General features: G+C 65.9%; 3 protein-coding genes across 4 annotated transcripts; all 3 read left to right on the top strand.

The window, feature by feature from the left end:
- Positions 1-54: 54 nt before the first annotated feature.
- Positions 55-9,620, top strand: NACA (nascent polypeptide associated complex subunit alpha). 2 transcript variants are annotated; one of them, XM_084277330.1, is made up of 8 exons: positions 55-95; positions 580-651; positions 7,610-7,695; positions 7,816-7,893; positions 8,388-8,534; positions 8,785-8,913; positions 9,231-9,353; positions 9,489-9,620. In XM_084277330.1, the coding sequence occupies exons 2-8, from the start codon at positions 582-584 to the stop codon at positions 9,501-9,503; spliced, it is 648 nt and encodes a 215-aa protein (XP_084133456.1). In that variant the 5' UTR covers positions 55-95; positions 580-581; the 3' UTR covers positions 9,504-9,620. The 2 variants fall into 2 exon arrangements, with proteins under 2 accessions (XP_084133456.1, XP_084133455.1); XM_084277329.1 differs by lacking the exons at positions 55-95; positions 580-651 and adding an exon at positions 3,146-6,294.
- A 798-nt stretch (positions 9,621-10,418) lies between these two features.
- Positions 10,419-19,640, top strand: PTGES3 (prostaglandin E synthase 3). Its single transcript, XM_084277363.1, is given in 9 exon segments — positions 10,419-10,659; positions 10,662-10,722; positions 15,426-15,539; positions 15,671-15,740; positions 16,637-16,735; positions 16,906-16,995; positions 17,988-18,050; positions 18,162-18,186; positions 18,678-19,640. Coding segments are annotated over 9 exon segments (741 nt in total). The 5' UTR covers positions 10,419-10,460; the 3' UTR covers positions 18,698-19,640.
- Positions 19,641-20,020: 380 nt separating this feature from the next.
- Positions 20,021-23,754, top strand: ATP5F1B (ATP synthase F1 subunit beta). Its single transcript, XM_084277343.1, has 10 exons — positions 20,021-20,199; positions 20,955-21,137; positions 21,451-21,625; positions 21,799-21,920; positions 22,177-22,361; positions 22,454-22,612; positions 22,716-22,838; positions 22,919-23,131; positions 23,256-23,457; positions 23,566-23,754. The coding sequence occupies exons 1-10, from the start codon at positions 20,049-20,051 to the stop codon at positions 23,661-23,663; spliced, it is 1,611 nt and encodes a 536-aa protein (XP_084133469.1). The 5' UTR covers positions 20,021-20,048; the 3' UTR covers positions 23,664-23,754.
- The last annotated feature ends 3,020 nt before the right edge of the window (positions 23,755-26,774 follow it).

Below are 26,774 nucleotides of genomic sequence, written 5' to 3'. Positions count from 1 at the left end.
CCCCTTTACCCCCGGAAGTACTCGCCCTGCCGGAAGTGGCGAGCGCAGCCGCTCGGTCTCTTTCCGCCGCCATCTTGGGCCCCGCTCCCCGCACAGTGAGTCCGGTCGCCGTTGCCATCCGCCGCCATCCGCCTCCCGCGGGCCGCGGCCGCGCCGGGAGAGGGGCCGGGAGGGAAGGAGGGAGGCGGGGGAACGGGTGAAGCTGTCTCTGGGGCCGCGGTCGCGTCGAGAAGGGGCGGGAAGGCCGGCGGGGACGGCCCCGCGCACCGGGAGGGGGGGTCGCCGGCTGCGGGAGGAGAGGAGCGGCCCAGGCCCAGGCCCCGGGACGGGGCGGGGGGGGGACGGACGGGACGGACACACAGACACGCCCCGGCTCTGAGACCCGGAGGGGGGGAGCCCCGTTGGCAGCCGCGGGCGGCGGGATCGGGCGCGGGGTACCCTGTGTGGAGCGGGCGGCCCAGCCGCCTGAGCGGAGCCGCCGGTCCCGGGCGGCTTTGGGAAGGGCCGGGTTAGCGCTGCCCGCCCTCGGCTGTCCCGAGCCCCGGCGAGCCCGGCCTGTGGGGTTCTCCCTCTCCCCAGAAATGCCCGGCGAAGCTACAGAAACCGTCCCGGCCACGGAGCAGGAGCTGCCGCAGCCGCAGGCTGAGACAGGTGAGACCCGGGGACGGCAGCGGGATGGGGCTGGGGCGGGACGCGACCTTCCCCGCGGCCTCGGGGCGCCCGTTGGCTTTTTAGGGGGTTCGGGGGTTGGGGGGGGGAGGTTGCTGAGCACCCTTGCGCGGCCCACAGAGTGCGGAGCGCGGTCTGTGGGCTCCCAGCCGGAGCGGCACCGGTGCCGTCTGTGGGAGATGGGACCGAATCCTGCGGCTCGGAGCCTCCGGTGTCGTGTCTGCTGCGCTCCGTGCCTCGGGAGCGTGTGGGGGGCGTGTGGGGCTCCGTGTCGGGGGCGTGTGGGGCTCCGTGTCGGGGGCGTGTGGGGCTCCGTGTCGGGGGCGTGTGGGGCTCCGTGTGGGGAGCGTGTGTGGCCCCGTATGGGGCTCCATGTGGGGCTCCGTGTCGGGGGCGTGTGTGGCTCCGTGTCGGGGGCGTGGGTGGCTCCACGCCTGTTGCGCTGTCCCGTTCCCTCCCTGCCCGGCTCTGCCCCGGGGCGTGGGGACACGCTGCAGGGACCCACGTCCAGGTGTCATCCCCCAGCCTGGGGGAGCCGTGGTGGGGTCTGTCCGAAGGCTGGGCTGGATTTAGGAGGGGTCAGGGCTCCCGGCAGGACGTGGCCCCCAGCAGCTGGTGGGGCAACAGCCGTCGGGGCTGGGGAGCTGTCGTGCTCCTGGTCTCTCTCCAGGCGTAGCTGGGATTCCTGCGGTGGGGGCACGTCCTAGTGTGTGTGTGTGTGTGTCCCCCTCCCTGGGACAGCCCTTCTCCTTCTCTGGGTGACAGGTTGTACCTGTTCTCTCCACGCTCTGCTGTGCTTCAGTCTCACACCGGGTGGGTAGAACCTGACTGTGAGCACTGAATGCTGTTACAGCAGCAGGTCCCCCAGCCCTGGGGAGCGTGGGGAAGGGTCTCTGGGGGTGTCTCTGGGGCTGTGCCCTGGGCAGCTCGCTGGAGCTGTCGGGTGGGTGCATCCTGTGTGTGGTGGTTGTATCCCCTCTCCGCTGAGCCGGCTGTTGTGGGACCTGTCAAGATGAGAGGGGCTGGGGGTGCTGGCAGGGTGCTGATAATCACCCCACGGGTGGGAGGTGTCAGTCAGGTTCCTTTGATGTTTGTCACGTTCGTCAGAGGTCGAGGTCAGAGGTCAGCAGGTGTGTGGAAAGCCCCTGAGGTTGGGCAGCACGGAGCAGCAGCTCTCAGGTAGGGGCAGCCAGGTTGGTTTCAAACCCAGTTGGTCTGATCACCCCTTAACGTGGGGTGAACTCTCCGGGAGCCCCAGCTCAGAGCTGGCTGTGGCTGTGGGAGCCAGTGGCTCCTGGAAGCAGGAGGAGGAGACCTGTGGCTCCCTGGATGCCACGGGGTCCCTGTGACCCCAACTGCTGGCCCAGCTCCAGCATCACTCCCAGCAGACGTGCCAGGACACGCTGAGGCTGGGCATGTGGCTGGGCTGGTCCTGCTCTCCCCACCGCAGCCGTGCTGGTTATACTGGTCAGACCAGCGCTGCTCCTTGCCCTGCCTCTTCCCTGAGCCCTTCCCAGTGCCAAACAGCGTTCCCAGTGGCCAGGCTCCTGGCACCGGCTCCCGAGTGCTCGTGGTTGATGGGACTCCTCTTAATGAACTCTTATTCTTGCCCGTTCAGCTCCAGGCACCCTCCCTCCTGCAGCCCCTGTTACTGCCTCTGTGGCAGCGCCAGGTACTCCGGACCCTCCTCGTTAACACCCCGTGTGCCTCATTAACCAGAGTTTGCTGTTCTGGGGGGGGTGCAGTTACATTAACCCTAACAGCTTGCACAGGGGAGAGCAGGTCACTGCATGGGAGCCAGGATTGGGGGGCCCACCCGTGTCACCCCTCTGCGTCCCCCGGGGCTTTCCTGGAGCAGCTCCACGCGTTAGATGTGACTGTTCCTTGGGTGGGTCCTTGTCACCCCCCAGCTCCCACCAGCCCGGATGTGATTCCCCAGGCTCGGGAGCAGCGCTGAGGGTCTGACCAGGCCCTTCAGGGCCCCGTGAAGGTCGTGACACCCCTTTGGGTGCAAGAAGCCTGGCCCATGCCTGGCACGCTGCGGCTTCCTGGCATTTGAGGTGTCCCCTCCTGCTGTGCCGGGGTTTGGTCTGCAGCAGCTCTGTAACGGGGGACATTGGGGGTGGCATTGCTGACCCTGGGGGGGCATTGCTGACCTTGGGGGGGCATTGCTGACCCTGGCACTGGGTTTTCCCTCTGTCATTGTGCCCACCCTCTGGCTCACAGTAAAACCAGTGCTGGTTGCTAGAGGCAGAGGGACGCCGTGGTCTGTGCTGGAGCTGCAGCTCAGGCAGGCGTTCGGCTGCGGCTCTAGAAGCCGGGCAGGAAGGTTTTGGGGGGGGAAGGCAGGGGCTGGGGGCTCTGGGCAGGGTGCCTTCTCCTGGCCTGCCCTCTGTCTCTCCCATCTCATCTCCTCACTCTGTTTCTCTCCTTCAGCTGCTCCTCATGCTGCTCATTCCCCACCTCTGACTCCATCTCCGGGCCCAGCTGGCCAGGCTCTCCCAGCGGAGCCGCCCAGCCCGGCCCCCTCGGGCCCCCCACCCCCCGTGTCCCCCGCTGTGGTTCCAGCCATGGCAATCCCCGTGTTCTCCATTCCCCCCCAGCTCCCTCCCGCAGCTCCACAGGTCCCAGTTTCCCCTTCCCTTCCTCCAGCTCCGCAGTCCCCGGCAGGTTTGGCAGCCCCAGGATCTCCAGGGCCTGTTCCAGTTAGCCCAGTGTCTCCAGGACTGCCGGCCCCAGTGTCTCCTGCTCTGGCTGCTGGTCTTGCCGCGGTGACAGTGGCTCCCCTGGCCCCGGCTGTGAGCCCTGGTTCTCCCCCAGCAGCGCTTCCCCCTCCTGTGAAAGCTGCCCCCCCTGCAGCCCCCACAGCCCCTGCTCCTCCCTGCAGCCCAGGAGCAGCCCCAGCTGTGCTCCCACTGTCCCCTTCCCTTGGGATATCTCCCCCCCAGGCTGCCCCCCCTCTCCTGCCAGCTCCCCCTGTGCCCCCCAAGGCTGCGGCTTGTCCCCAGAGCCCCGGTGCTCCTGCTCTTCCTGCAGCAGCTCCCCTCTGCCCTGCCCTGGCACCGGCAGCACCGGTGTCTCTCGGCAGCCCTGCCTCTGCCCTGCTGCCTTCTGCTCTGGCCCCTCCACAGGCCCCAGCCCCTGACTCACCCCTGGTCCCCCCCACCCCTCCCCAGGGCCTGTCCCTGGCTGGTGCCATCTCTCCTCCTGTCTTCCTGGCTGCCCCCATAGCCCCGTTGTCACCCTCTGCCCCTCTGGTGCCAGCTGGGAAGTCCCCTGGGAGTCCCCTTCAGGGCCCAGCCCCCGGCGCTCCAGTCTCCCCACTGGTTCCAGTTGCTCCTGTTGCCAAGACCAGTCCTGTGGGCCCTGTCCCAGTGGCCCCAGCTGTGGGACACCCAGTCCCTCCCTCTGTGGCCCGGACACCTCCGGGGAGCCCAGACCCTCGGCCAGCTCCTGCCACTCCTGCTCTGTCCAAACTCTCTCCAGGAGCCTCCACATCTCCCCCAGGGCCACCAGCAGCAGCAGCTCCCGGTGCTGCACCAGAAGTGGCCACAGCTGCTTTGGCCAAAGCAGCTCCAGCGAGCCCTGTCTCTGCTCCAGCAGCTCCGGTGCCTGCGGCCCCCCTGGCCCCTGCCAGCTCCGCTCCTGTCCCACCGGTGATGGCAGCTCCAGCCGCCCCTCCCGCAGCCAAAGCAGCACCTGTGAGCCCAGTCACTGCTCCACAGCCACCCTCAGCCCCTGCTCCACCAGCTCCAGCTGCTCCTCCCGCAGCCAAAGGGGCTCCCAAGAGCCCTGTTGCTGCCCCAGCTGCTCCTCCAGCACCAGCTCCGGCTGCCACACCAGCTCCAGCAGCGCCACCAGCTCCAGCTGCTCCTCCCGCAGCCAAAGCAGCTCCCAAGAGCCCTGTTGCTGCTCCCTTGGCCCCTGCCACACCAGCTCCAGCTGCCCCCCCTGCAGCCAAAGCAGCTCCCAAGAGCCCTGTTGCTGCCCCAGCTGCTCCTCCAGCACCAGCTCCTGCTGCCACACCAGCTCCAGCTGCCCCCCCTGCAGCCAAAGCAGCTCCCAAGAGCCCTGTTGCTGCTCCCTTGGCCCCTGCCACACCAGCTCCACCAGCTCCGGCTGCCCCTGCTGCAGCCAAAGGGGCTCCGGTGAGCCCCACCACCCTCCCATTGGCATCCTCTGCCCCTGCCAGCTCCCCACCTGTCACACCAGCCATGGCAGCTCCAGCCACCCCTCCTGTGGCCGAGGTGGCTCCCCCGAGCCCTGTACCTGCCCTGTCTGCTCCCTCTGCCAGCGCTGCAGCAGCAGCTCCACCAGCTCCGGCTGTACCTCCCACAGCCAAAGAGACTCCTGTGAGCCCCACGACCACCCCGGCTGCACCCTTGGCCCCTGCCAGCTCCCTGCCAGTCACACCAGTGATGGCAGCTCCACCAGCTCCAGCTGCCCCCCCTGCAGCCAAAGCAGCTCCCAAGAGCCCTGTTGCTGCTCCCTCTGCCCCGGCTGCCCCCCCTGCAGCCAAAGCAGCTCCCAAGAGCCCTGTTGCTGATCCCTCTGCTACAGCTGCTTCTCCAGCACCAGCTCCAACTTCCCCACCAGCTCCAGCTGCCCCCGCTACAGCCAAAGCGGCTCCCAAGAGCCCTGTTGCTGCTCCTCAAGCCCCCCCTGCAGCCAAAGCAGCTCCCAAGAGCCCTGTTGCTGTTCCCTCTGCCCCGGTTCCTTCTCCAGCACCAGCTCCAGCTGCCCCACCAGCTCCAGCTGCCCCTGCTACAGCCAAAGCGGCTCCCAAGAGCCCTGTTGCTGCTCCCTCTGCCCCGGCTGCCCCCCCTGCAGCCAAAGCAGCTCCCAAGAGCCCTGTTGCTGATCCCTCTGCCCCGGTTGCTTCTCCAGCACCAGCTCCAGCTGCCCCTGCTACAGCCAAAGCGGCTCCCAAGAGCCCTGTTGCTGCTCCTCCAGCTCCGGCTGCCCCCCCAGCAGCCAAAGCAGCTCCCAAGAGCCCTGTTGCTGCTCCCTCTGCCCCAGCTGCTACTCCAGCACCAGCTCCAGCTGCCCCCCCTGCAGCCACAAAGCCTGCCAAGAGCAGCCTTGTCGCTGCTGCTCCCGTGCCAGTGGCTCTGCCAGCTCCAGCCACCCCTGCTGCGGCCCAAGCTCCTCCCAAGAGCCCTCCTGTAGCAGCATCGGCTCCTGCTGAGCCTCCGGTAGCCAAAGCTGCTCCCAAGAGCGTGGCAGCTCCAGCCCCAGGAGTCCCTGGTGTCCCCCCAAAGCTGTCAGCCACCCCTGCTCCCCAGAAACCAGAAGCCGCCCTTCCCGGCTCTGCCCCGGCCAGTAGTGTCCCCCCACCTTCCTCATCTGGGCCGACTGCTCCTCCTGCAAAGAAGCAGACCCCTTCCAATAAAGCCACCAAACCAGCCCCACGCCAGCCCCCACCCACCTCCCCCTCGAAGGCCCCGGCCCCCGTCAGCGCTGCGGTCGACGACGACGATCTGCCGCCTCTGATCCCCCCAGAGCTGCCCGCTGCCGAGCCGCCGGTGCAGCCCATCCTGGTGGACCTCTCTCCCCGAGCAGCCGTGGCCCCCGCCGAGGCCCCTGCTCCTCCTGCTAAGCAGCCTGTCCTGAAGAATGACAAGGGTATTTCGCGCCTCGGTTTGCCATGTGCATGGAGTGCCACTGGCTGCCCACTGGATACTAACCCCATGGCGGGCCCCGCACGCCCCTACGTCACTCGGTGTTGTCTGACTAGGCAAGTGGTCTGTGGAAGAGCCACGCTGGAGGCAGCCCTGAACCATGCCAGGCTGAGCTGGGCCTGCCCCAGCAGCTGGGGGCTGGGGGCTGGGGACTGGGGGCTGGGGAGGGGAAGCGCCCTGGGATGGGGCAGGTCTGGGCTCAGCGTGGTCCAGCGCGTCGGTGTCACTAATGTGTGATCTCGGGCACAGAGCACGGTGTGGTGTGTGCGTTGCGACTGCTGCCTGAGCTGGCTGCGGGGAGGAGCTGTCTGTACCCTGCTCTGTGTGTCTGGCATCCACCGTGGTTCTGCCCCGCGTCCGTCTGTCCGCGGGTGCAGCGGTGGGGCCGAGCAGGCCTGTCCCCGCGCTCTGGGGACGCTCCTTCGCCTGCTGAACCCTTGGCATCCCCTGGGCACACCCTGACAGCCTGCAGAGAGCTTTGCCAAGGGCTCCTGCGTGCTCAGCGTGGCCACAGGCCCAGAGGCCCTTTCCAGAGAAGGAAACGGGGCTGGATTCAGGTAACAGCTGCATGAGAGGGCGTTGTGGTCACTCTCTGGCCTCCTCTGAGGCTGGAGACACCGGGCTGTGCTTCTTGGCTCCTGCTGTGGTTCGCAAGCTGATGGGGGTGCTGCAGCAGTGGCACAGGATTTGGCAGCCTGCTGAGCCACCCTGGCTCTGGCAGCTCTCAGGACCTTGAGCAGGGGCCAACCTGAGCACCCAAAGATGCTGTTCCCTGAGTGGGGTGTTCAAGGTACCTGGGAATCATCCCCTGTAGTGGTGACACGGAACAGGGTAGCAGCCCCAGGGCCTGGTGAATTGGGTCTCTCCTCTGTGCCGTGTGTCTGAGCTCCCACAGCCCCAGCATCGCTGCTTCCCGGTTCAAGGGGGAACCAAGGGAGCCCCTGTCTGAGCCAGGCTGCCCTGTGCTGCTCCTCCAGCCAGGCTGACACACTGATCAGCATCTGGCCGCAAATCTGGGGCCACAGGCCAGGCTGGGGCTGCTTCCCGAGGCCGTGGTGTTCTGCAGGGAGCCTCCAGGCACCCACAGTGCTGCCACCACCACTGACAGCGTTTGGGGTTGTGGAGAGAGCTCCTTCCACCACACGCTGCACCCAGACCCCAGCAGCAAAGGCTGTGCCCAAGCAGTACAGCTCTTTGATCTCACTGTGTCACCACGACCGACCTGAGCTGGAAGGAGTGACGTGTGTTTGTGTCTGTAGGGTCTGGAACAGAGTCTGACAGTGATGAATCCGTACCAGAGCTTGAAGAGCAAGATTCCACACAGGCCACGACACAGCAGGCACAGGTAGGGCAGCGATGCGCTCCAGGGTGTCCCTGTGCTCAGCTGTAGCAGAGCAGGATCCCTCCTGGTGCCAGCCACCACCTCAGGATTCTCAGGGCTCCCTCTCGTTCTCTCTCCTCGCAGCTTGCAGCAGCAGCCGAAATAGATGAAGAACCTGTAAGCAAAGCAAAACAGAGCCGGAGTGAAAAGAAAGCACGGAAGGTGAGGCAGGGTGGGGATGGACCAAACCTGCCTGCCAGCAGAAAGCTGAGCTGCAGGGTTGTGGTACCCCAGCCTGCAGGGCTGCAGCTCCTCCCTCAACCCCTGTGCAGCCCCAGGAAGGGGGTGTCGGGCTTGGGGTGATGCTGTGGCCCTGGAGCGCTTCTCTACAGCTGTAAAATGTGGGGTGTTGCCTGTGTGCACTCACTGATCGTTGCTGGAACAGGCTGCCCAGAGAAGGGGTGGGTGCCCCATCCCTGGGGGTGTTCAAGGCCAGGTTGGATGGGGCCCTGAGCAACCAGGGCCAGTGTAGCTCCAGGCCTGGCCAGTGTAGCTCCAGGCCTGGAGGTTGGTGTCCCTGCCTGTGGCAGGGGGTTGGAACTCTGGGACCCTTGGGGTCCCTCCCAACCCAACCCAGTCTGAGCAGACACACCCTCACAGCCTGGGCTGTCTGGGTAACTTCTCCCTTCACTTAACCTTCCTCTTGGCTTTTTCAGGCAATGTCCAAACTGGGCCTTCGCCAGGTCACAGGGGTAACCAGAGTCACCATCCGCAAATCCAAGAACATCCTCTTCGTCATCACAAAGCCAGACGTCTACAAGAGCCCGGCCTCAGACACCTACATCGTCTTCGGTGAAGCCAAGGTGAGCTGACCATGTTGTGCTTGGTGGCTGCTTAACTGTGGGTGCCCCTGGCCGTGCTGGCTGCTGCTGGCAAGTCCCAGCTGCTGTGTCCCCCCCCAATCCCCAAGGGATGTCACCAAGCGCTGGGGTCCACGCTGAGAGCCGGCTCCATGGCTGGGTTGTGTGGCAGAGCTGCTGGACATGCTGGCGCTGCCGTAGCTCGGGGAGCCTTTGTACTGGCATCTCACCCAACGTTTCTTCCCTCCTCCAGATCGAAGACCTGTCCCAGCAGGCCCAGCTGGCAGCTGCTGAAAAGTTCAAAGTACAAGGAGAAGCCGTTTCAAACATCCAGGAAAACACACAGACCCCCACCGTGCAGGAGGAGAGCGAGGAAGAAGAGGTACCTACACCTTCCCACCCCGGCTCTGCGGGGCTGGGTGCAGCACAGGAGACCTGAGCCTGTTGCATGAACACAGCCTGGAAGTGTCTGGAAAGAAAACCCTGATGTTTTCTTAACCTCATCCATGTTCTTTCAATGATGGTGGAGGGTGCTGCCTCCAGAGGATTGGATCCTGGGTGCTGCTGAGGAATTTACCTCCCAGCTTCCATCTGCGTGGCCCAAGAGGGAGCTGCCCTGATCCCATTTTCCTCTGCCCACACACAGAGCAAACTGTGCATCGGGCTGGCCTGAATCCTGGGCTCTTCCTCTTCTCATAGGTTGACGAAACCGGCGTCGAGGTGAAAGACATCGAGCTGGTGATGTCGCAGGCGAACGTGTCCCGGGCGAAGGCAGTCCGTGCGCTGAAGAACAACAGTAACGATATTGTAAATGCTATAATGGTGAGTGCAGTGCCCAGGGAGGAGGGAGAATGGGGCAGCCCTGGGGGCCGTGGTTCCCCGCAGCCCTGACACCAGGGCCCCGCGGGGCTCTGCGGCTCTGCCAAGGCCTCTTCCAACACCTCTTTCTCTCTGCAGGAGTTGACGATGTAGCTGCCAGAGGGGAGGAGCCTTTTTTGGTGTATTCAGAGAAGAGTAAAAATGCAACTAAATTTAAAATTTGTACTATTTCTATCAATTAATAAAAGTTGTGGCTTATTGTTGGTGAAACACTCTGTGCTCCCTGCTGACTCTGCCCACAGCCGAGGCCCCAGGGTGGAGCCTTCCTCCCATGAAGATCTCAGCCCTGATACCCTGTCCTGTCCCACCCCGGCGGAAGAACACCTGCCCAGTCCCTCGTTTCCCCTCATTTCCTTCCTGTCCCCAAGGTCTGCTGGCTGTGAGCCCTGGACTCAGCCCAGGCCACGTCCCTCTGTACAGGACGGAGGGTCCAAGGCGGGACCAGGACGGGGAGTCCCAGCATCTGCCCACCAAAGGGTCCCACCAAAGGCCTGGAAAACAGGCACCTCTCTGCCAGCCAGTGGTGGTTTCCTTGTGTGACGGGGCAATGGCAGGACAAGGCGCTGCGCTCCCACCATGAGGGTGAGGAGCTGCCCTGGGCTCGCCAAGGGACGGGGGGGTGCCCCATCCCTGGGGGTGTTCAGGTCCAGGTTGGCTGGGGCCCTGGGCAACCTTGTGTAGCTCCAGGCCTGGAGGTTGGTGTCCCTGCCTGTGGCAGGGGGTTGGAGCTCTGGGACCCTTGGGGTCCCTCCCAGCCCAGCCCAGTCCGGGATTCTCTGATTCTATGGCCCAGGCCCGGGCCCAGCCCCAGCCCGGCCCCGCCGCCGCCTGCGGGGGCTGCCCCGTCTCCACGGCAACCTCAAACCCCGCCCCAGGTGTAGGGGAGGGGCGTTGCGATCGTACCGCGCCTGCGCGGCGAGAAGCTGCTAGAAGGCAGGAGGGAGCGGGCGCGCGCGCGCGGGGAGGGCGGGGCGCGGGCGGGGCCGGGGGCGGGCGGGGCTGGGAGGGGGTGGCTCCGCGCGCCACAGGCCCCCCGCGCGGGGCCCGCGCATGCGCAGCGGCGGCGGCGGGAGGCAGCGCGGCGGGTATTTTGCTGCGTCACCAGCGCTGGGCGCCGCCGTTCCCGAGCGCGCGCGCGGCGCATTGTGGGAAGCGAGGCCGAGCCCCGAGCCCCGAGCCCGCCGCCGGAGCCACGGCCCTGCCCGCGCCGCCACCGCCAACACCACCCGCCCAGAGCCGGACCCGCAGCCGGGCCGCCCCCTCCCCCGTCCCCCCCCGAGCAGCGCCAGCCGGAGCCGCCGCCGTTCGCCATGTGAGGCCCCGGGGGTGGGGAGCGGGCGGGTTGAGGGATGAGGGGGGGGGATGGGGGGGGGGGATGCGGCCTGGCCCGGCCCGGCCCGGCCCGGCCTGGTCCTGCCGGGCTCCGGCCACCGGAGGACGCTGTCCCGGGAGGCGGCGGGAAGCGGCCTGAGGGAGCGGGGAGCGGGTTCCCGCCGCCGCCGGCCCGCGTGGTGACCTTGGCCGGCCTGTTCCCGCGGGGCCAGGCGGCGCCTTCAGGCCTCGGGCCCGGTTGCCGCCTGTCCCGGGGGTTCGGGTGGGGGTTGGTGGGGGGGGGGGGTGGAGGATGCGTGAGGTGCCCGCGGCGGGCAGGGCGGGAGCGGAGGGAGCGCCCCGGCTCGGCGCCTGAATCAGCGCCGGTTCGCCCGTTTCCGCCCCGGGGCCCGGCCTCCTCCCGCCCCGCACCGGGCCGTGCGGGAAATGAATGGGGCTGAGGCGGGGCGGCCCTGCCGGGGCCCGTCCCTCGGCGGGCAGGGCCGGGGGATGGAGGGAGGGCGGGGGGGGATGGGGGGGGGGGGGGCAGGGGAACGGGGGTACCGAGCGTTTCCCGGGAGCGCCTCAAGCTGCGGGCGGTAAATAAGACGTTCTACCGCCCGTAGCGCCGGGGCTGCCCGGGATTTCTTAAGCTGTCCCTCAGCTTTCGCTTGGCCACGCCATAAATAAGGGTGGCGAAAAGCTCCGTGCGAGCGCGGAGCCCCCACGGGATCCTTCCCAGCTCCCGGGGGAGGGGGGCAGCGGGCAGCCCCCGGCCCCTTCCTGCCCCCAGCGCAGCCCCGCCGGAGGGGAGCGGGTGGGTTTCATCTCCTGGCGTGACCCGAGCGGTCCCCGGTGTGAAACCGGCTCTCTGAAGAGCCTCGGTGCTCCGGGAGGGCTCGTGCTGTGCTGGTTGAGCCCTCATTAGCTGCCTCCATTGTAATTCTACCGAGGCTGCTTCGCTGACCCAAAACCAGCCTGTTCCTCACGGTCAGCCTGAACCTTCCCAGGAAGGGGAGGTGTGTGCAGCCAAACCCGGCTGCTGGAGGAGGCTGCAGGCAGCCTTACGTGCTAACAGCCTGGATTTCCATGGATTTGGCTTAAAAGGCTGAAGGTGGTAGGGCTTTTCTGAGCCCTTCCTTTGTCAGAAGGGTTGATCCATCGTGAGGATGGAGGAAACTCGATGCAGCAGCCGATGGAGTGGTTGTTTCTTGCCCCCCCCCTCTCCCTTTATTCTGAAACTCTGAAGAGTGAGGCTGCTTCAGGTCACTGTGACCCAAAGAGAGAGGGTTGTTGTAATAAACTTGGCAGCTCTTTCATTTAATCTCTCTAAAAGGCACCACGAAACCAGGGTGTGAACAGAGCCCCTTTAAGATCTCCACGGCCTGAAACTAGGGGAGGGTTAATTAAAATGAAAAACCAACTTAGCCAGCCTTTCCAGGGCACGTAAAGGAAAGTAAAACTAATTATGTAGAACAGGTTTCTCGCTGCTCTCTGGGGGTGGAAATCTGGATCAGCAGGTGTAGGAATTGTCAGGGTGCTTCCCAGGAAACAAAGCTGGGCTTCCAGTCAGCACTGCCTGTGGAGTGGCTGAGGGAGCAGGGAGCACGTGGCCAGGTGTGGAAACTTCTTTGAGTCTCATGGAGCCCCCAGGAGAAGGATTTTTGGGGGGTCAGCTTGTGAGTCCAGCGTGTCAGAAGCTGCTTCTGTGCCTGTGGTGGAGCTGGAGGTGGGGGCAGCCACGCCAGAGCCCTGGCTCCTGGCGCTGTGGGCAGCTGGCAGCGGAGCAGCGAGGTCTCTCGGGTGGAGCTGAGCCCACACGCCGCCCATCAGTGGGGAATGAAGCTTCTAGAAGCTGTTCTCCAGTCCTCCTGTCACGGCTGCCTCCTGAGCAGGGCGACAAGGAGAGGAGGGGTGGTGAGATGCAGGCGAGCGGTGGCCACGGCCGCTGAGGAAGCCCCCATGTGCCTCAAGATCCAGCAGGAGGGATCCTTCCCTGCTGTGCAGCAGGGCTGCTGGGTTCCCTGGGCAGCTCCCAGGCTGGCAGGGCTGACAGCTGGACAGCACACAGCGTGTTTGGAGAGACCTCTGTGTTCCCAAGAAGCCGGAGTCCCCTGAGGAGGCGAGGATGGGGCGCAGCCGCCGCACGTGCTCAGGCTCAGGGTGCTGACCTGAGGCTCAGCGATGGCTTTGGTTGAGTGAGAGGCAAACTTCGGGCACCCTGAGCGGCTGTGGGGGCTTCTTGGTGCCTCTGAGAGAACCCCAAACTGGTGTGGGTGGAGGGGAACCGTCTCTGAAGTGCTCAGAGCACGTGCACGCTGCACCCCGGTGCAGGTTACTGGTGACTTCCTGCTCACCAGTTCCGGCGTAGCCTGTGTTACTGGTTTGAGACTGGAGCTTCAGGAAGGTGTCTGTCCTCCCTTTGGGAGGAGGAGAGATTGGAATGGCAGATAGAAAGGATTGGGAGGCATTCAGGCATGGCTTCAATTCCAGGAGGCGTGCTCAGGGTGGGAGTGAAGTCCCTGGGGAGCCCTTGGTGTCCTGGAAGGTGTCTGTTGGGCTCTCTCGCTCCTCTCTGTAGCCTGGAGGTGTGAGAGTCGCCTTCAGCTCTAGGATGGTTTGCTGAGACTTCTGGAAGTGGGTGAAGAGGCGGCTCAGAACCCCCAATCTTGGCAGAAGTACCGAGGTCACGGCCAGGCCAGCGCTGCCAGACTGAGGGACGGAGGCTGCGGCTCCCTGGGAAGGCTGGAGATATCTCCATTGATGCTGGAAACACTATTCAGCAGGAGGCCCTGCATCACCCTGCCCAGGGACACTGAGATTCCTGTTCTGGTAGCAGCCTGGCTGAGCCCAGAGCTCCAGGGCTTGAGCCCAGAGCTCCAGGCAGTGGGGTTTTCATCTTCAGCAGTGAGAAGTGGCTGCTCCACGGTGCCCGAACGCAGAGGCAGCAGAGCAGGTCATTCCTCCTCCTCCTCCTCCTCCTCCTCCTCCTCCTCCTCCTCCTCCTCCTCCTCCTGGAGTCTTTCATTCCTTATTAAAGAGGAAACTCCTGTCCAAGAAAGAATTAAAAATACCCTAAGTGGGGAGATTCCTGCCCTGTTGCTGAGTGAGGTGCCTGGTGCTTCCTGAAACCCCTGCTGAAAGTGACAGGGGTGGGTTTCACCCCCTGGGATGTTGTTGTGCCTGAAACTAAAGGTCCTGCCCAGACACTGCCTGGGTTTTGTGCTCTTGGAAGCTCAAAGTTCTGTTACCAGCCACTGCTCAGGCGTCTCCTGTGGTTACTGTGGGGGCTGCTGCTGGGAGAGGAGGTGGGGGGGCCCCTTCCACTGCCACAGTGGAGCTGCCAGGGATGGGAAGCACCCAGGGAGCTCGGGGCTGAACCAGGGAGTCCCAGCTCAGTTATGAGCCCAGTTGTGTTGGGAGCAGGACAGGAGGAGCCATGGGGTGAGGGAATGAGGCTTCTTTGGGGGCTGGTGCAGCTTCACTGACCACATCACAGTTCAGCATTGAGAACTGAACCTCTTGGTGCTGAGGTGACTCAGAGCCTGTTCGGAGGGTTTAGTGACCATCCCCTTTGTAAGTGTTGGGGGAAGTGAATTGCCCTCCTTGGGTTCATTGTGTTGTACTGCTCAGAGAGTGTTCCAGAGAGCAGGACTGTGAGCTTTTGTTCTGTCCTTGTGGGCTTGAGCCTCCTGGGTCAGTGTAGGGGGAACAAACACCAGGGAATGGGGCTGTTCCTTCTGCTCAGGGCACTTCACTTCAGTCTGGATCTCTGCAGTGTGTGTGGGGTGACATCCCAGTGTGGTCCTGCCCCTCCAGAAGAGAGGAGATAGGGAGAGGAAGGCTGGGGCTCTCTGTGCCTTAGCAACAGCGCTGGGCAGCCCTTGGCTTCCCCTGGAACACCCTGAACGGGCAGCTGTGGGCTTGGCCTGGGTTGCCAGGGGAATAACCCAAAGTGGTGGGGACTCCGTGGGGTCCCCTGTGCCCCAGCCCCCTGGGAATGGCCACGCTGGAGCAGCAGAGGTGACCTCTGGCTGTGGAACCCCCAACACCCCGGAGCTGCTGAGGGATCCTGCGGTGTTTTGGGTGCCCTGGACAGGCTGTTGCTTGTTGTGCTGGTTGCCAGGAGGATGCCAGAGCGTGTGGGAGCTGAAGGCCGGGCGTGGAGCTGTGCAGCAAGAAGCCAGGGGGTGATTCTTCAGCTCCTGTGCTGACTTCTCAAGGCCTTTCTCCCAGGAAACAACCTCTTCCTAGTGGCAGCATCCCCAGAAGCTGTGGGGTGCTTTGGGGTGGCAGGAGGCTGCAGGATGTGTATCTGTGAGGCTGTTTGTGGTGGCAGGAGCGTTGCCCTGCTCTGTAGTAGCTCTTCAGGAGAAGTTTGCCATCACTTCCACTTGCTGCATGGTTTGTTTTGGTCACCAAGGGTGTGACAGCTGCTTTGGGGAACACCAGCACGAGCTTCTTGGGGGGGTTACACCTCCAGTGCATTGTCTCTCTCACCCTTTGGGTCTCTGCTCAGCCTGGAGCCCCTGAATGATGGATAAGATGTTAGTACCAGGGCTTCTGAGAGCAGGGAGAAGTCTAAATTGTTACTATTTCAGCTCAATCAGGAGGAAAGGGTGGAAGGGTGAGTTTTAACCCTTGGTTTTCAGTGCTGGGGAAGCCTCCAGCCCTTGATTTGAGGTTTCTCCTGGCTCTCCACAGGCAGCCTGCTTCTGCGAAGTGGTACGACCGACGGGACTACGTCTTCATCGAGTTCTGTGTGGAGGACAGCAAAGATGTTAATGTAAATTTTGAAAAATCCAAACTCACCTTCAGGTAGGTACCTCAGCAAAGCAGGGGGGGGACCCCCCCTGAAGGCTCCCCAGGTTCTCTTAATGAACAGGGGCTGCTCTGTATGTTTCCTGCTCAACTCCAGTGGCTTTGTTTGTGTTTCCTTCTCTTCACAGTTGTCTTGGAGGAAGTGATAACTTTAAACACTTAAATGAAATCGACCTTTTTAATAATATTGATCCAAATGTGAGTATCCTCTCAACTCCCTGAGGGTGTCCTGAGTGGTGCTGTCCCTTCCCAAGGCTGTGTCCAGCCTTGGGGGCAAATCCTTCCACCACAGGAGCATGTTTAACTCTGGTCTGAGTGTGCTGCTCTGGATGGTGCTTCTCAGGACAAAAGAATAAGTCACCAGCTGGAGACAGCTGAGGAATGCAAGTGGTTCACAGAATCACAGGGGTGGAAAGGGACCCCCAGAGATCATCAGGTCCAACCCCCTGCCAAAGCAGGGTCCCTAGGACAGGTCGCACAGGTCAGCATCTAGCTGGAATCTCTCCAGAGGAGGAGACTCCACACCCCCTGGGCAGCCTGGCCCAGGGCTCCCTCACCCTCACTGGGAAGAAGTTCTTCCCCAGATTGGTGGGGAACTCCCTGTGCTCCAGCCTGAGCCCATTGCCCCTTGTCCTGTCCCCACAGACACTGAGCAGAGGCTGCCCATGGCCCCTGGGTCCCACCCTTCAGCTATTGATCCCCAGTGATCAGATCCCCTCTCAGTCTCTCCTCCCCAGGCTGAACAGCCCCAGCTCCCTCAGCCTTTCCTCACAGGGGAGATGCTCCAGCCCCTTCAGCATCTCCCTGTCCCTCCTCTGGCCTCTCTCCAGCAGATCCCTGTCCCTTTGATCCCAGGGAGCCCAGACCTGGACACAACACTCCAGCGGGGCCTGAGCAGGGCAGAGCAGAGGGGGAGGATCCCCTCCTGTCACCTGCTGCCCACACTCCTCCTGATGTCCCCAGGATCCCCTTGTCTCTCTCAGCCCCCAGGGCACACTGCTGGCTCGTGGCCACCCTGTCACCCCCCCAGGACTTTCTCCACAGAAAGAAACCCTGATGTTTGCAGCCCCTGATGGCTCTTTGCTCTCTTGCAGGAATCAAAGCATAAAAGAACAGACAGATCCATCTTGTGCTGTTTACGAAAAGGAGAGTCTGGCCAGGCATGGCCACGGCTAACGAAAGAGCGGGCGAAGGTGGGTGTGGGCTCTGGGCTGGCCCCTGCCCTGCCCTCCTTTGAGGCTTGTTGGGGTCCTGTTTGGGTTGTGTGGCAGTTACTGGGGTCACTGGTCTGGTTAACCTTCCCCTCGTGGTAACAGCTCGTTACTGGGTTGGTTTTTAAACACCTTCTGGTCTTGATGTGCAGCTCAACTGGCTCAGCGTGGACTTCAACAACTGGAAAGACTGGGAGGATGATTCTGATGAAGACATGTCCAATTTCGATCGCTTCTCTGAGGTAGGGGGAGTGCCCAGAGCTTGGGGTTTCCATCCTGGAGCTGAGCAGGGGCCACGAGCTGTAGGGGGCAGAGTCTTCCTCACCCTTCCTCCTCCTAGTGTGTTCCTGGGCCCTGCAGGCCTGTGGCTGGGCTGGGCTGGGCTGTGGTGGTGAGGTGACCACTTTGTGCTGTCCCGTATGGAATGGACCTCTCCCTAGTTGTAGGCACTAACTGGGTGCACTGGTTGGGTTGAATCACAGAATCACAAGATTGGAAAAGACCTTTAAAGATCATCAAGCCCAACCATTGCTGTCCTGTGCCAAACCATCTCCCTGGGCACCTCATCTACCCTGTTTTTAAACACACCCAGGGGTGGGGACTCAGCCCTGACCCTGCTCCAGGTCCCTGTTCCCCATCCCCACAACTCCTCCAGGGAAGAACTTTCCCCTCCCCCCTGCTCTGCCCCTGCCCTGGGGCAGCTTGAGCCCATTGCCCCTTGTCCCATCCCCTGTCCCCTGGCTGAAGAGACCATCGCCCACCTCTCTGCACCCTCCTGGCAGGACAGGGGAGGTGGGGAGAAGGTCTCCCCTCAGCCTCCTCTTCTCCAGGCTCAACACCCCCAGCTCCCTCAGCTGCTCCTCAGAGGATTCACCCTCCAGCCCCTTCCCCAGCCTGGTTGCCCTTCTCTGCACTCACCCCAGGACCCCAATGTCCTTCTTGGAGTGAGGAGCCCAGAACTGGGCCCAGCACTCCAGCTGCAGCCTCCCCAGTGCCCAGTCCAGGGGCACAATCCCCTCCCCAGCCCTACTGGTCCCAGTCTGACACAGGTTTGCTTGCTGGGCACTCAACTGGAATCCCCTTTTCCGGGTGCAGCCACCTTGGCCCTGACAACTGGTGCTGCTGGTTGCAGCTATTTTAAGGCACTTTTAGGCTTCCCCAACACCCCCCCAGCTCCTGGGAGTGGGGGTGGCTTCACCCCCCCACTAATGAGCTCGTTATCTCTCTGGAGCAGATGATGAACAACATGGGTGGGGATGACGACGTAGACTTGCCAGAAGTAGATGGGGCAGATGATGTAAGTACTCTGCTCCCTCCTCAGCACCAGCTTCAGCTGGTGGCAGAACGGGGTGGGGAAGGTGCCTTCAAGCCCAGTCTGCTCCAGTTTAATGTTTCTCCTTCTTTCCAGGACTCACCAGACAGTGATGATGAAAGTAAGTTGGTTGCTCCTGGGGGGTGATGTGGGGGGTGATGTGGGAGCCTCCAGCACACGGTCAGTGTCATCACTGGCTGAGTCCTGGCTCTGAGCTGGTGCTGGTGCTTTGCCTGAGTGGTGTGAGGTGATGGGGTCCCACTGAGGGTGAAACACCCCTTGAGGAGCAGCAACACCCCTTGAGCCTTGGGGAGCAGCAACACCCCTTGAGCCTTGCCCAGCTCAGAGAGCAGCACACGTGCTCTGTGTGCTGCTGGTCCCAGCCACACACAGACACTGATTCTCCTTGAGCAGCTCCTGTGTTGCCCACACACAAACCTCCTCAGGAGGCTGTAGGCTGTGCCCTCATCCCAGGGATGATCATGTTTCCACCCCTCCTGCCAGACCAAGCCTGATTCTAAACAAGAATCAACCCCCAGCGAGCACAACCCACCTGGTAACGCTGCTCTTCTCTGTCTCTCTCTCTCTCTTCTTTTTTCCTCTTCTCTCTAGAAATGCCAGATCTGGAGTAAGGAAAACTGTCGTCTTCAGGGTTTGGGGAAAGAATTCATCACAACATTTCATAATTGAGATAAGAATTCCTGAGTTGATAGCCCTAAAGGGAGATCCTGCATCCTTTAACCCATTCTCAGTCCATTTGAAATGGCTCCACTGATGGTAGGTTGTGTCCCATCGCACGGGGCGGGCTCCAGCCACGAGAGGCAATAACGTTCTGCATGAACCGTTCTCCAGACTTCCAAAACCACCCTCCTCCCCTCCCCCCTCCCCCAGCCCCCACCCCCACCCGCTGAGGTGTAGGCGATCAATCCAGCGCAGCCGCAATAAAGTTTACAGAGCCTCCTTGCCTCCTCGCCGCTGTAATTAACCATGGGCGACCCCCCTCCTAATCTCCACCAAGCGCTAATTGAGCAGTTTATTGTTGTTCTTCTCCCCTCCCCCGACCCCTCCCCTCGGTTTTTCTTGGCGGTTGTGATCGTTAAACGTTTGTACCGGGAACAAAAGGGGCTGAGCCAAGGGGGATGGCGTTGGCTCCCAGCCCTCCGCAGGCGCCGCTGCTGCCTCTCCAGCCCCGTTCTGCTAAAGTTTTGTTTTGAGAAAAGACAAAAACCGGCTGATTTCCCTCTCCCCCACCCCGCCCCGTTCTGTGTGAGACCCCCGGGGCACCGTGGGGAAGGGGAGGGGAGGAGGGGGGGGGGGGGCTGCAGCCCGGTCCCCGCTGCCCACCCCTCCCTTTCCTCCCCACAGCTTCACTGGGCTGCGCGTTGGGGCGAAGGGGGCGGGGGTTGGGGCTCGGAGAGGGGCTGTACGTTGTTGCTTGTGGGTCCGTGCGCTCGGAGCTCCCCCCCGGTGCGAGCGGGGCCGGGCGCGGGGCGGCTCCTCCGGGCCCCGGTCAGAGCGGCGGGGATTTTTTTAATGTCTACATTCTTTCTAATAAACTGTTGAAGACTCCCTGGCTCTCCTTCCGCCTGCGCCCCGTGCCTTGCCGCGCCGAACGGGAGGGGAACGGGGGGGAGACGGGGACGGGGATGGGGGGGCGGCGGCTGCCGCGGTCACGGCGCCCGGCCCAAGGGCAAGCGCGAACCATGTGCGCCTCCGCTTCCCCTTCGCACCGCTCCGAGCCCCGCCCCTTCCGCTCGCTACCGCCCTATCGGTTCACAGCCTTGCGCGACGGACAGCCCCGCCGCCCAATCGCCGCCAGGGGCTACAAGCGAGCGCCTCGGCGGCTCCAGCCAATGAAAAGGGGACTGCGGAAGGAGCGGCGCCCAATGGGCGCGCGAGGCCGGCGGGTGACGTAAGGCCCAAGTCCCGCCTCCCGGGGGCCGTGTGTGGCGGGCGGGGCGCGGGGGCTCAGTCGGCGCCGCCATGTTGGGGCTCGCGGGTCGCTGGTCGGCCGCCGCCGCCGCCGCCGCCGCCGCCCGCCCGTTGCTGCCCCGCGGGGCCGGGCAGCGCCAGCAGCACCTCCTGCCCCTGCTGCTCGCCCGCGGGGCCGGACCGGCCTCCGCCGCGGGGACGCGTGAGTTGGGGAGGCGGGGGGCGGCCTCGGGGTCACCTTGCGGCCTGCGCGGGGCCCGTGAGCGAGGGGCTGGGCCGGGCCGGGCCCGGCGGTGTGAGGGGACGGGGACGGGCCGCGGGGGGAGCGGCCGGGCAAGGGCCCCGCGGGGGGAAGCGTGCGGGGGGGGGCAGGGACTGGGGGGGCTCATGGTTGCACCGGGGGGGGGTGCAGGGACTGGGGCCTCACGGCTGCAACAGGGGGAGGGCAGGGACCGGGGGGGCTCATGGCTGCACCGGGGGGGGGTGTGCAGGGACCTGGGGGGCTCACGGCTGCACGGGGGGGTGCAGGGACCGGGGGGGGCTCACGGCTGCACCGGGGAAGGGTGCAGGGACTGGGGGTGGTACAGGGACCGGGGGGGGGTGCAGGGACCGGGGGGCTCACGGCTGCAATGAGGGGGCACGGGGACCGGGGGGGGTGCAGGGACCGGGGGAGCTCACGGTTGCACCGGGGGGGTGCAGGGACTGGGGGCTCACGGCTGCACCGGGGTGGGGGTACAGGGACCGGGAGGGGGTGCAGGGACCGGGTGTGGTAGAGGGACCGGGGGGGCTCACGGCTGCACCGGCAGGTTGCAGGGTCTCCAGGACACCGGGGAGGGGTTTCAAGGGTCCCGGCCACTGCAGGGGAGCCCAAACTCTGCACCCCCGAGGGCAGGCGGGGCCCGGGGCTGCCCTTTCCCCATCCGACCTTGACTTTGACCCATCCCTCTCCTCCCCCAGGACGGGACTATGCGGCGCAGGCAGCCCCCGCCGCCAAGGCCGGCTCCACCACCGGCCGCATCGTGGCCGTCATCGGGGCCGTGGTGGATGTTCAGTTCGACGAGGGGCTGCCGCCCATCCTGAACGCCCTTGAGGTGCAGGGCAGGGAGACCCGGCTGGTGCTGGAGGTGGCTCAGCACCTGGGTGAGTGAGGGTGCGCGCTGCAGAAGGGCTGCAGAGGGTGGGGAGGGGTCCTCCTGTGATGATGTTGCCGTGACTTTCGTTCTCCTGAGCTTGCTGAAGCAACGGATTTCGATCTGAGGGGGAGAGGGATGGCTGCTGGAGGGTTCCAAACCACCGGGCTGTGGTTCCAGCGTGGTCTGGGCTGGGTTTTGCTCTGTGATATGTTGTTCCTGGGTCCTGCTGCTCTTCTCCAGGCCTTGGGGAAGCCCCTGGCAGCTGTCCCCAGGGTCAGCTCGAGGGCACTGCCAGTGACGCTGCCCTTGGGCCTTGGCAGGGGAGAACACGGTGCGCACCATCGCCATGGACGGCACGGAAGGGCTGGTGAGGGGCCAGAAGGTGCTGGACTCGGGCGCACCCATCCGCATCCCCGTCGGCCCCGAGACGCTGGGCAGGATCATGAACGTCATCGGGGAGCCCATCGACGAGAGGGGCCCCATCACAACCAAACAGTGAGCGGTGCTGGGAGAACTGGGGCTGGCCGGGGCTCCGAGGGCGCGTGGTCTGGAGGGGGACGCGGGTGGGACCGGGGACAGACACACCCCCGCTGTGCCAGCGCCCCGGGTCGTGAGCCAGCTCTGCACCCCCCTGTCTCACTCAGCTCTGATTCTCTCCCATCTTGCAGGTTTGCTGCCATCCACGCGGAAGCCCCAGAGTTCGTGGAGATGAGCGTGGAACAGGAGATCCTGGTGACGGGGATCAAGGTGGTGGATCTGCTGGCTCCCTACGCCAAGGGCGGCAAGATCGGTACGTTGTCCCCGGCAGAACAGGGGGTGTCTGGGGAGGGGGGCACCCCACTGGCCCTGCTGAGTGGTGCCAAGGCTTGGGACCGATCCTGCCCCAGATGTTTCCTTCACTGATGAGCAACCCTTTGACTTTCGTTCTTCTGAGCTCGCTGAAGCAACGTTTAACCTTCTGAGGAGGAACAGGGATGGAGGGAGGCACCAGGAGCAGCTGGATTGCCTTGGGATTGAGTGGGATTCCTGTTCCCCCCCCCTCCCAGGTTTGTTTGGAGGTGCTGGTGTGGGCAAGACTGTGCTGATCATGGAGCTGATCAACAACGTGGCCAAAGCCCACGGTGGTTACTCGGTGTTTGCGGGCGTGGGGGAGCGAACCCGCGAGGGGAACGACTTGTACCACGAGATGATCGAGTCTGGAGTCATCAACCTGAAAGACACCACGTCCAAGGTGTGCTGCCTCCCCTGGGGGGGGCCAGGGGGGAGTCCAGGGGGGGTGTGTGGCACGCTGGTGTTGTGCTCACACCCAGCTCTGGCCCGCAGGTCGCTCTGGTCTACGGGCAGATGAACGAGCCCCCGGGCGCCCGCGCCAGAGTGGCTCTGACAGGCTTGACGGTGGCCGAATACTTCAGGGACCAGGAGGGTCAGGACGTGCTGCTCTTCATCGACAACATCTTCCGCTTCACCCAGGCCGGCTCCGAGGTGGGTGCTGGGCACGGGGCTGCCGGCGTGCCGGGTGCCGGCGCGGAGCACGGCCTGGCCCCGCACCACCCCGCAGCCTCTCAGGGCCGCTGTTCCCTCGCAGGTGTCGGCTCTGCTGGGCAGAATCCCCTCAGCTGTGGGCTACCAGCCCACGCTGGCCACCGACATGGGCACCATGCAGGAGAGGATCACCACCACGCGCAAGGGCTCCATCACCTCGGTGCAGGTGAGGGCAGGGCCGGCCGCGCCGCGCCGGGGTGGCCGCTGTGCCCACCTCAGTCCCACCGTCCCCTCCCACCTCCCCAGGCCATCTACGTGCCGGCCGATGACTTGACCGACCCCGCGCCCGCCACCACCTTCGCCCACTTGGACGCCACCACGGTGCTGTCGCGCGCCATCGCCGAGCTGGGCATCTACCCGGCCGTGGACCCGCTGGACTCCACCTCCCGTATCATGGACCCCAACATCGTGGGCCCCGAGCACTACGACGTGGCCCGTGGCGTGCAGAAGATCCTGCAGGTCAGGGGGTTGGGGCAGCCCCTCCCCTTCTTCCCCACCATGGGGGACACTGGGGGTGTTGTTGGGGGGGGGAAACATGAAGCCTGGTGCTGGCTGCTCACCCCCTTCCTCCTCTTCCTCCCAGGACTACAAGTCCCTGCAGGACATCATCGCCATCCTGGGCATGGACGAGCTGTCTGAGGAGGACAAGCTGACGGTGGCTCGGGCACGCAAGATCCAGCGCTTCTTGTCACAGCCCTTCCAGGTGGCCGAGGTCTTCACTGGCCACATGGGCAAGCTGGTGCCGCTGAAGGAGACCATCAAGGGCTTCAAGCAGATCCTGGCAGGTGAGACAGGCCCTGTGGTGGGGTGGGGGATGCAGCTCTGGGCTCGGGGGGAGCCTGGACACCCCCTCCTCAGTCCACCAGCTGATGCAGCCTCTCCCCCCTCCCCAGGTGAATACGACCACCTCCCAGAACAGGCCTTCTACATGGTGGGGCCCATCGAGGAGGCAGTGGCCAAGGCGGAGAAGCTGGCTGAAGAGCACGCGTGAGGAGGGGCCCTGGGCCCCCCCCCCCGGCCCTGCCCTGGGGCCAGACTCCCCCCAGTATTTAACGTTTCCAATAAAACATCAGTTAAAAGGGTCCTGAGGGCTGCAGCTCTTTGTTGGGGACCCTGTAAGCCCCCCTACCTCCGGCACAGGGGGGCTGGGGGCTGATGCTGGGGCTGCCCCAAGGACTTGGGGGGGTGAAGGGGCTGACGCTGGGGGACCCTGGGGGGGGCCTACTATCAGGGTGGGGGGTGGCTGGGGATGGAGGCTGGTCCCTGGGCCGCGTTCCCCCCTCTCTTCCCCCCCCCCCCCCAGCCGGTTCCACCATTTCACGGCACAAAGAGCCGCCAGCTGCTGCTTTGTCCGCGGGGTCCCGGGGGGCCGCGCCGGCCCGGCCCCCCCTCTCCTCCTCCTCCCCTGCCGGGGGCTGCAGCACCGGCCGCGCCCTGCCCCGGGGGCACCGACCCCCTCCCCGGGGCCGCGCTGAGCCGAGACCCTCTCCGGGGGGGGCTCCACAGTGAGGGGTGGTGGTGGGGGGGTTGGTCCTGGGGTGGGGGGGGTGTCCCCAAAAAGGGCTGCACGGAGCCTGGGGCAGCAGCGACGCGACCCCGGCCCGGGGGTGCCCCCCAAGCCCGCGAAGGGCCGCGGTCCCTTTAAATGGCGGCGCGTCCCGTGCGCGGAGGGGGCGGCGGCGGCCGCTGACATCACGCGGGGCCGGGAGCACCTGCGCCGCCGCCCGGCTCCGCCACCGGCACCGGCACCGGCACCGCTCCGGGCCGGGCGGGCAGCGGCACCGCCGGGCCCAGGTACGCGCCGCGCGGGACGGGACCGGGGACCGGGACGGAGAGACACCCCCACCCCCCCCCCCTCCCCGAACTGCGCCGGGACCCCGCGGGGACCCCCCCTCCGAGCGCACCGGGAGCTCCCCCCGGGCAGGGAACCCCCGGCCCAGGCAGGGATCCTTCCCCCCGCCCACCCCCCCCTCCGCCGGTGCCGCAGCGGGACGGGTTCCCCCCTCTGCCCATCCCCCCCCGCACCGGCCCCTCTCCTCCCCCCGCCGCTCCGGTCCCTGCGCAGCGCGGCCCGGCCGGTGCCGCGTGACGTCACCGGGGATCCCGGGGGCCGGGGCAGCACGCGGGGGCGGGGGGGAGCACCGGGTCGGGCCGGGCAGCGCTCGGGACCAGCGGGGTCCCGGCTCCGATCCCCGCCCCCCCCCCCGCCCCCCCGAATCCCCCGGCGCTGCTCTGCGGGGTCGGGCCGGGGCGGCGGGGAGGGGGAGGGGGGGGCGGTCCCGGGGAGCCCCGGGAGGGGGGGGAGGCGGTTCCGAGGGGAGCGGGGGCGACGCGGGGCGGGGGGGGGGGAGGGAGAGGGAGGTGTTTGGGGGGGGTGTGTGGGGGGGAACGACCCGCGAGGGGATTCCCCCCGCCCTGACCCCGCCGGGGGCGGGGATCCCCCTCCCACGTGGGCGCGCGACCCGCCCCCCGTGACGCGCGGGCGCCGTTCCCGGTGACGCCATCGCGGCGGCGGTGACGTGAGTGCCGGAGAGAGGAGGGGGGGGGAGAGGAGGGGTTGGGGGGTGAGTGAGGAGGGGGCGGGGCTGGGACCGCCCGGCGGCGCGAGGCGCTTCCTGCCCTGCGCCGCTGGTTCGGCTCCGCTCGGCGGCCCCGGTTCGCTGCGGCCCGGCCCGGCCCGGCCCGGTCCGCGCGGAGGGGCCGCGCCATGAGGGGCCGCGTCCCGCCCCGCGCCGCCTGAGCCGGGCCCGGGGCACCCGCCGGGCCCGCGCCGCCGCCTGCCAGGTGCGGGGTCGGGGGGCGAGCTGGGGCGGGGGGGGGGGTTGGGGGGGGGGGGGTAACGGTCCGCGGCGGCCGTTAACGGCTGGGGGGGGGGGTGGGGGGGGCGTGTGGAAGCGGCGGTTGGAGACCGGCGAGGGGGAGCCGGGGGCCGGCCGGGAGAGACCCACACCCCCCCCTCCCTCCACCTTCCTCCTTTCCTGACCTCGGTGAGACACCCCCCGTCCTCCTCCCGCATCCCGGTGCTACCGGAGAGACCCCCCCGCCGGCCCCCCCCCGGCCCCCCGCTCCCCTCCCCGCGGCGTCCTCCGCTCCCTGCCCGGGGCCGGGGGGAGCCCGTTCCCCCCCCCCCCCCCCCCCGCCCGCTGCGTTTGTCCCCGTCTGGGACGCAGGAGGGAGCCCCGAGCCCCCCCCCCCTCCCCGCACATCCCCCCCCTCCCCGCACATCCCCCCCCATCCCCACCGTGTGTGTGTCCCCCGGTCCCCGTCCGGCTCTGCCGCCCCTTCCCAGGCCGGGACCCCCCTGCGGCGGCGGCGGGGGGGGGCGGGGCGCCGCTCAGCCCCTTCCCCGCCAGATCCGGGGCGGGGGGAGGCGTTTTCCGGGGGGAGGGAAGGAGGAAGGTTGGGGGGGGGGGGGGGAGGTGGGGGGGGGTGTCCTTGCCGCAGGGCCCGGGGTGGGGGGGGAGGGGGTCCCCGCCGGGTGCGGCGGCGTCGGGGGGGGGGTTGGGGGGGGGAGCCCGTTCCCGGAGCCGCGTCCGTCCCCCCGCAGGAAGTGGCCGGGAAATGGCAGCCGGTGGTTGCGTCTCGTTGTTTTTGAAACGTCCTTTTTAATGAGGTCGCGTCTCGCTCCCGGGGCCTCCCGGTGCGGCCGGGACCGAACCGAGCTCCCTGCCAGGCCCACGGCCCCGGTTAAACCCCACCGACGGCTCCCCCCCCCCCCCGCCCTTGAGCTGTGGGGGTCCCGTGTGTTTTCCATCCCCCCCCCCCCACCCCCAATCCCCGTGTCCCCTCCTGCCACCCGCAGCCGTCGAGTGCGTGGTGGTTCCGGTGCTGCTGCCGTCGGTTCGGGCTCTGGCACCGGGCAGAGCGATGTGGCAGCCCCGGTGGGCACCGGGCTGCAGCCCCCACACCCCCACCCCCCCCCCCCACCACCACCCAGCACCGCGCAGCTGGTGAGGTGCCGGTGGTACCACCGAGGCTCCCGGTGCATCCCTCACCCTCCTCGCGCCCAGCTCCGGTTACGTGCCGTGGCCCAGTTTGCTGCTGGGTGCTGGGTCACGTGCTGCTGGGCACGGTGGTGGTGGGGGGGGGGGAGTGGGGGGGT

The sequence above is a fragment of the Gallinula chloropus genome (genome assembly GCF_964237585.1).
Source record: "Gallinula chloropus genome assembly, chromosome: 31".
NCBI classification, from domain to species: domain Eukaryota; kingdom Metazoa; phylum Chordata; class Aves; order Gruiformes; family Rallidae; genus Gallinula; species Gallinula chloropus.
The sequence above is the reverse complement of the archived record's forward strand: the minus strand, read 5'-3'. Positions and strand labels throughout refer to the sequence as shown.

Bases quoted from the DNA above. Each gene is read 5' to 3' on its own strand.
- NACA (XM_084277329.1), top strand. From the start codon at position 3,240: ATGGCAATCCCCGTGTTCTCCATTCCCCCCCAGCTCCCTCCCGCAGCT. The intron at 7,696-7,815 runs GTAGGGCAGCGA...CTCTCCTCGCAG, and splicing joins CCACGACACAGCAGGCACAG to CTTGCAGCAGCAGCCGAAAT. The intron at 7,894-8,387 runs GTGAGGCAGGGT...TGGCTTTTTCAG, and splicing joins GTGAAAAGAAAGCACGGAAG to GCAATGTCCAAACTGGGCCT.
- ATP5F1B (XM_084277343.1), top strand. From the start codon at position 20,049: ATGTTGGGGCTCGCGGGTCGCTGGTCGGCCGCCGCCGCCGCCGCCGCC. The intron at 21,921-22,176 runs GTACGTTGTCCC...CCCCCCTCCCAG, and splicing joins CGCCAAGGGCGGCAAGATCG to GTTTGTTTGGAGGTGCTGGT. The intron at 23,132-23,255 runs GTCAGGGGGTTG...TCTTCCTCCCAG, and splicing joins GCGTGCAGAAGATCCTGCAG to GACTACAAGTCCCTGCAGGA.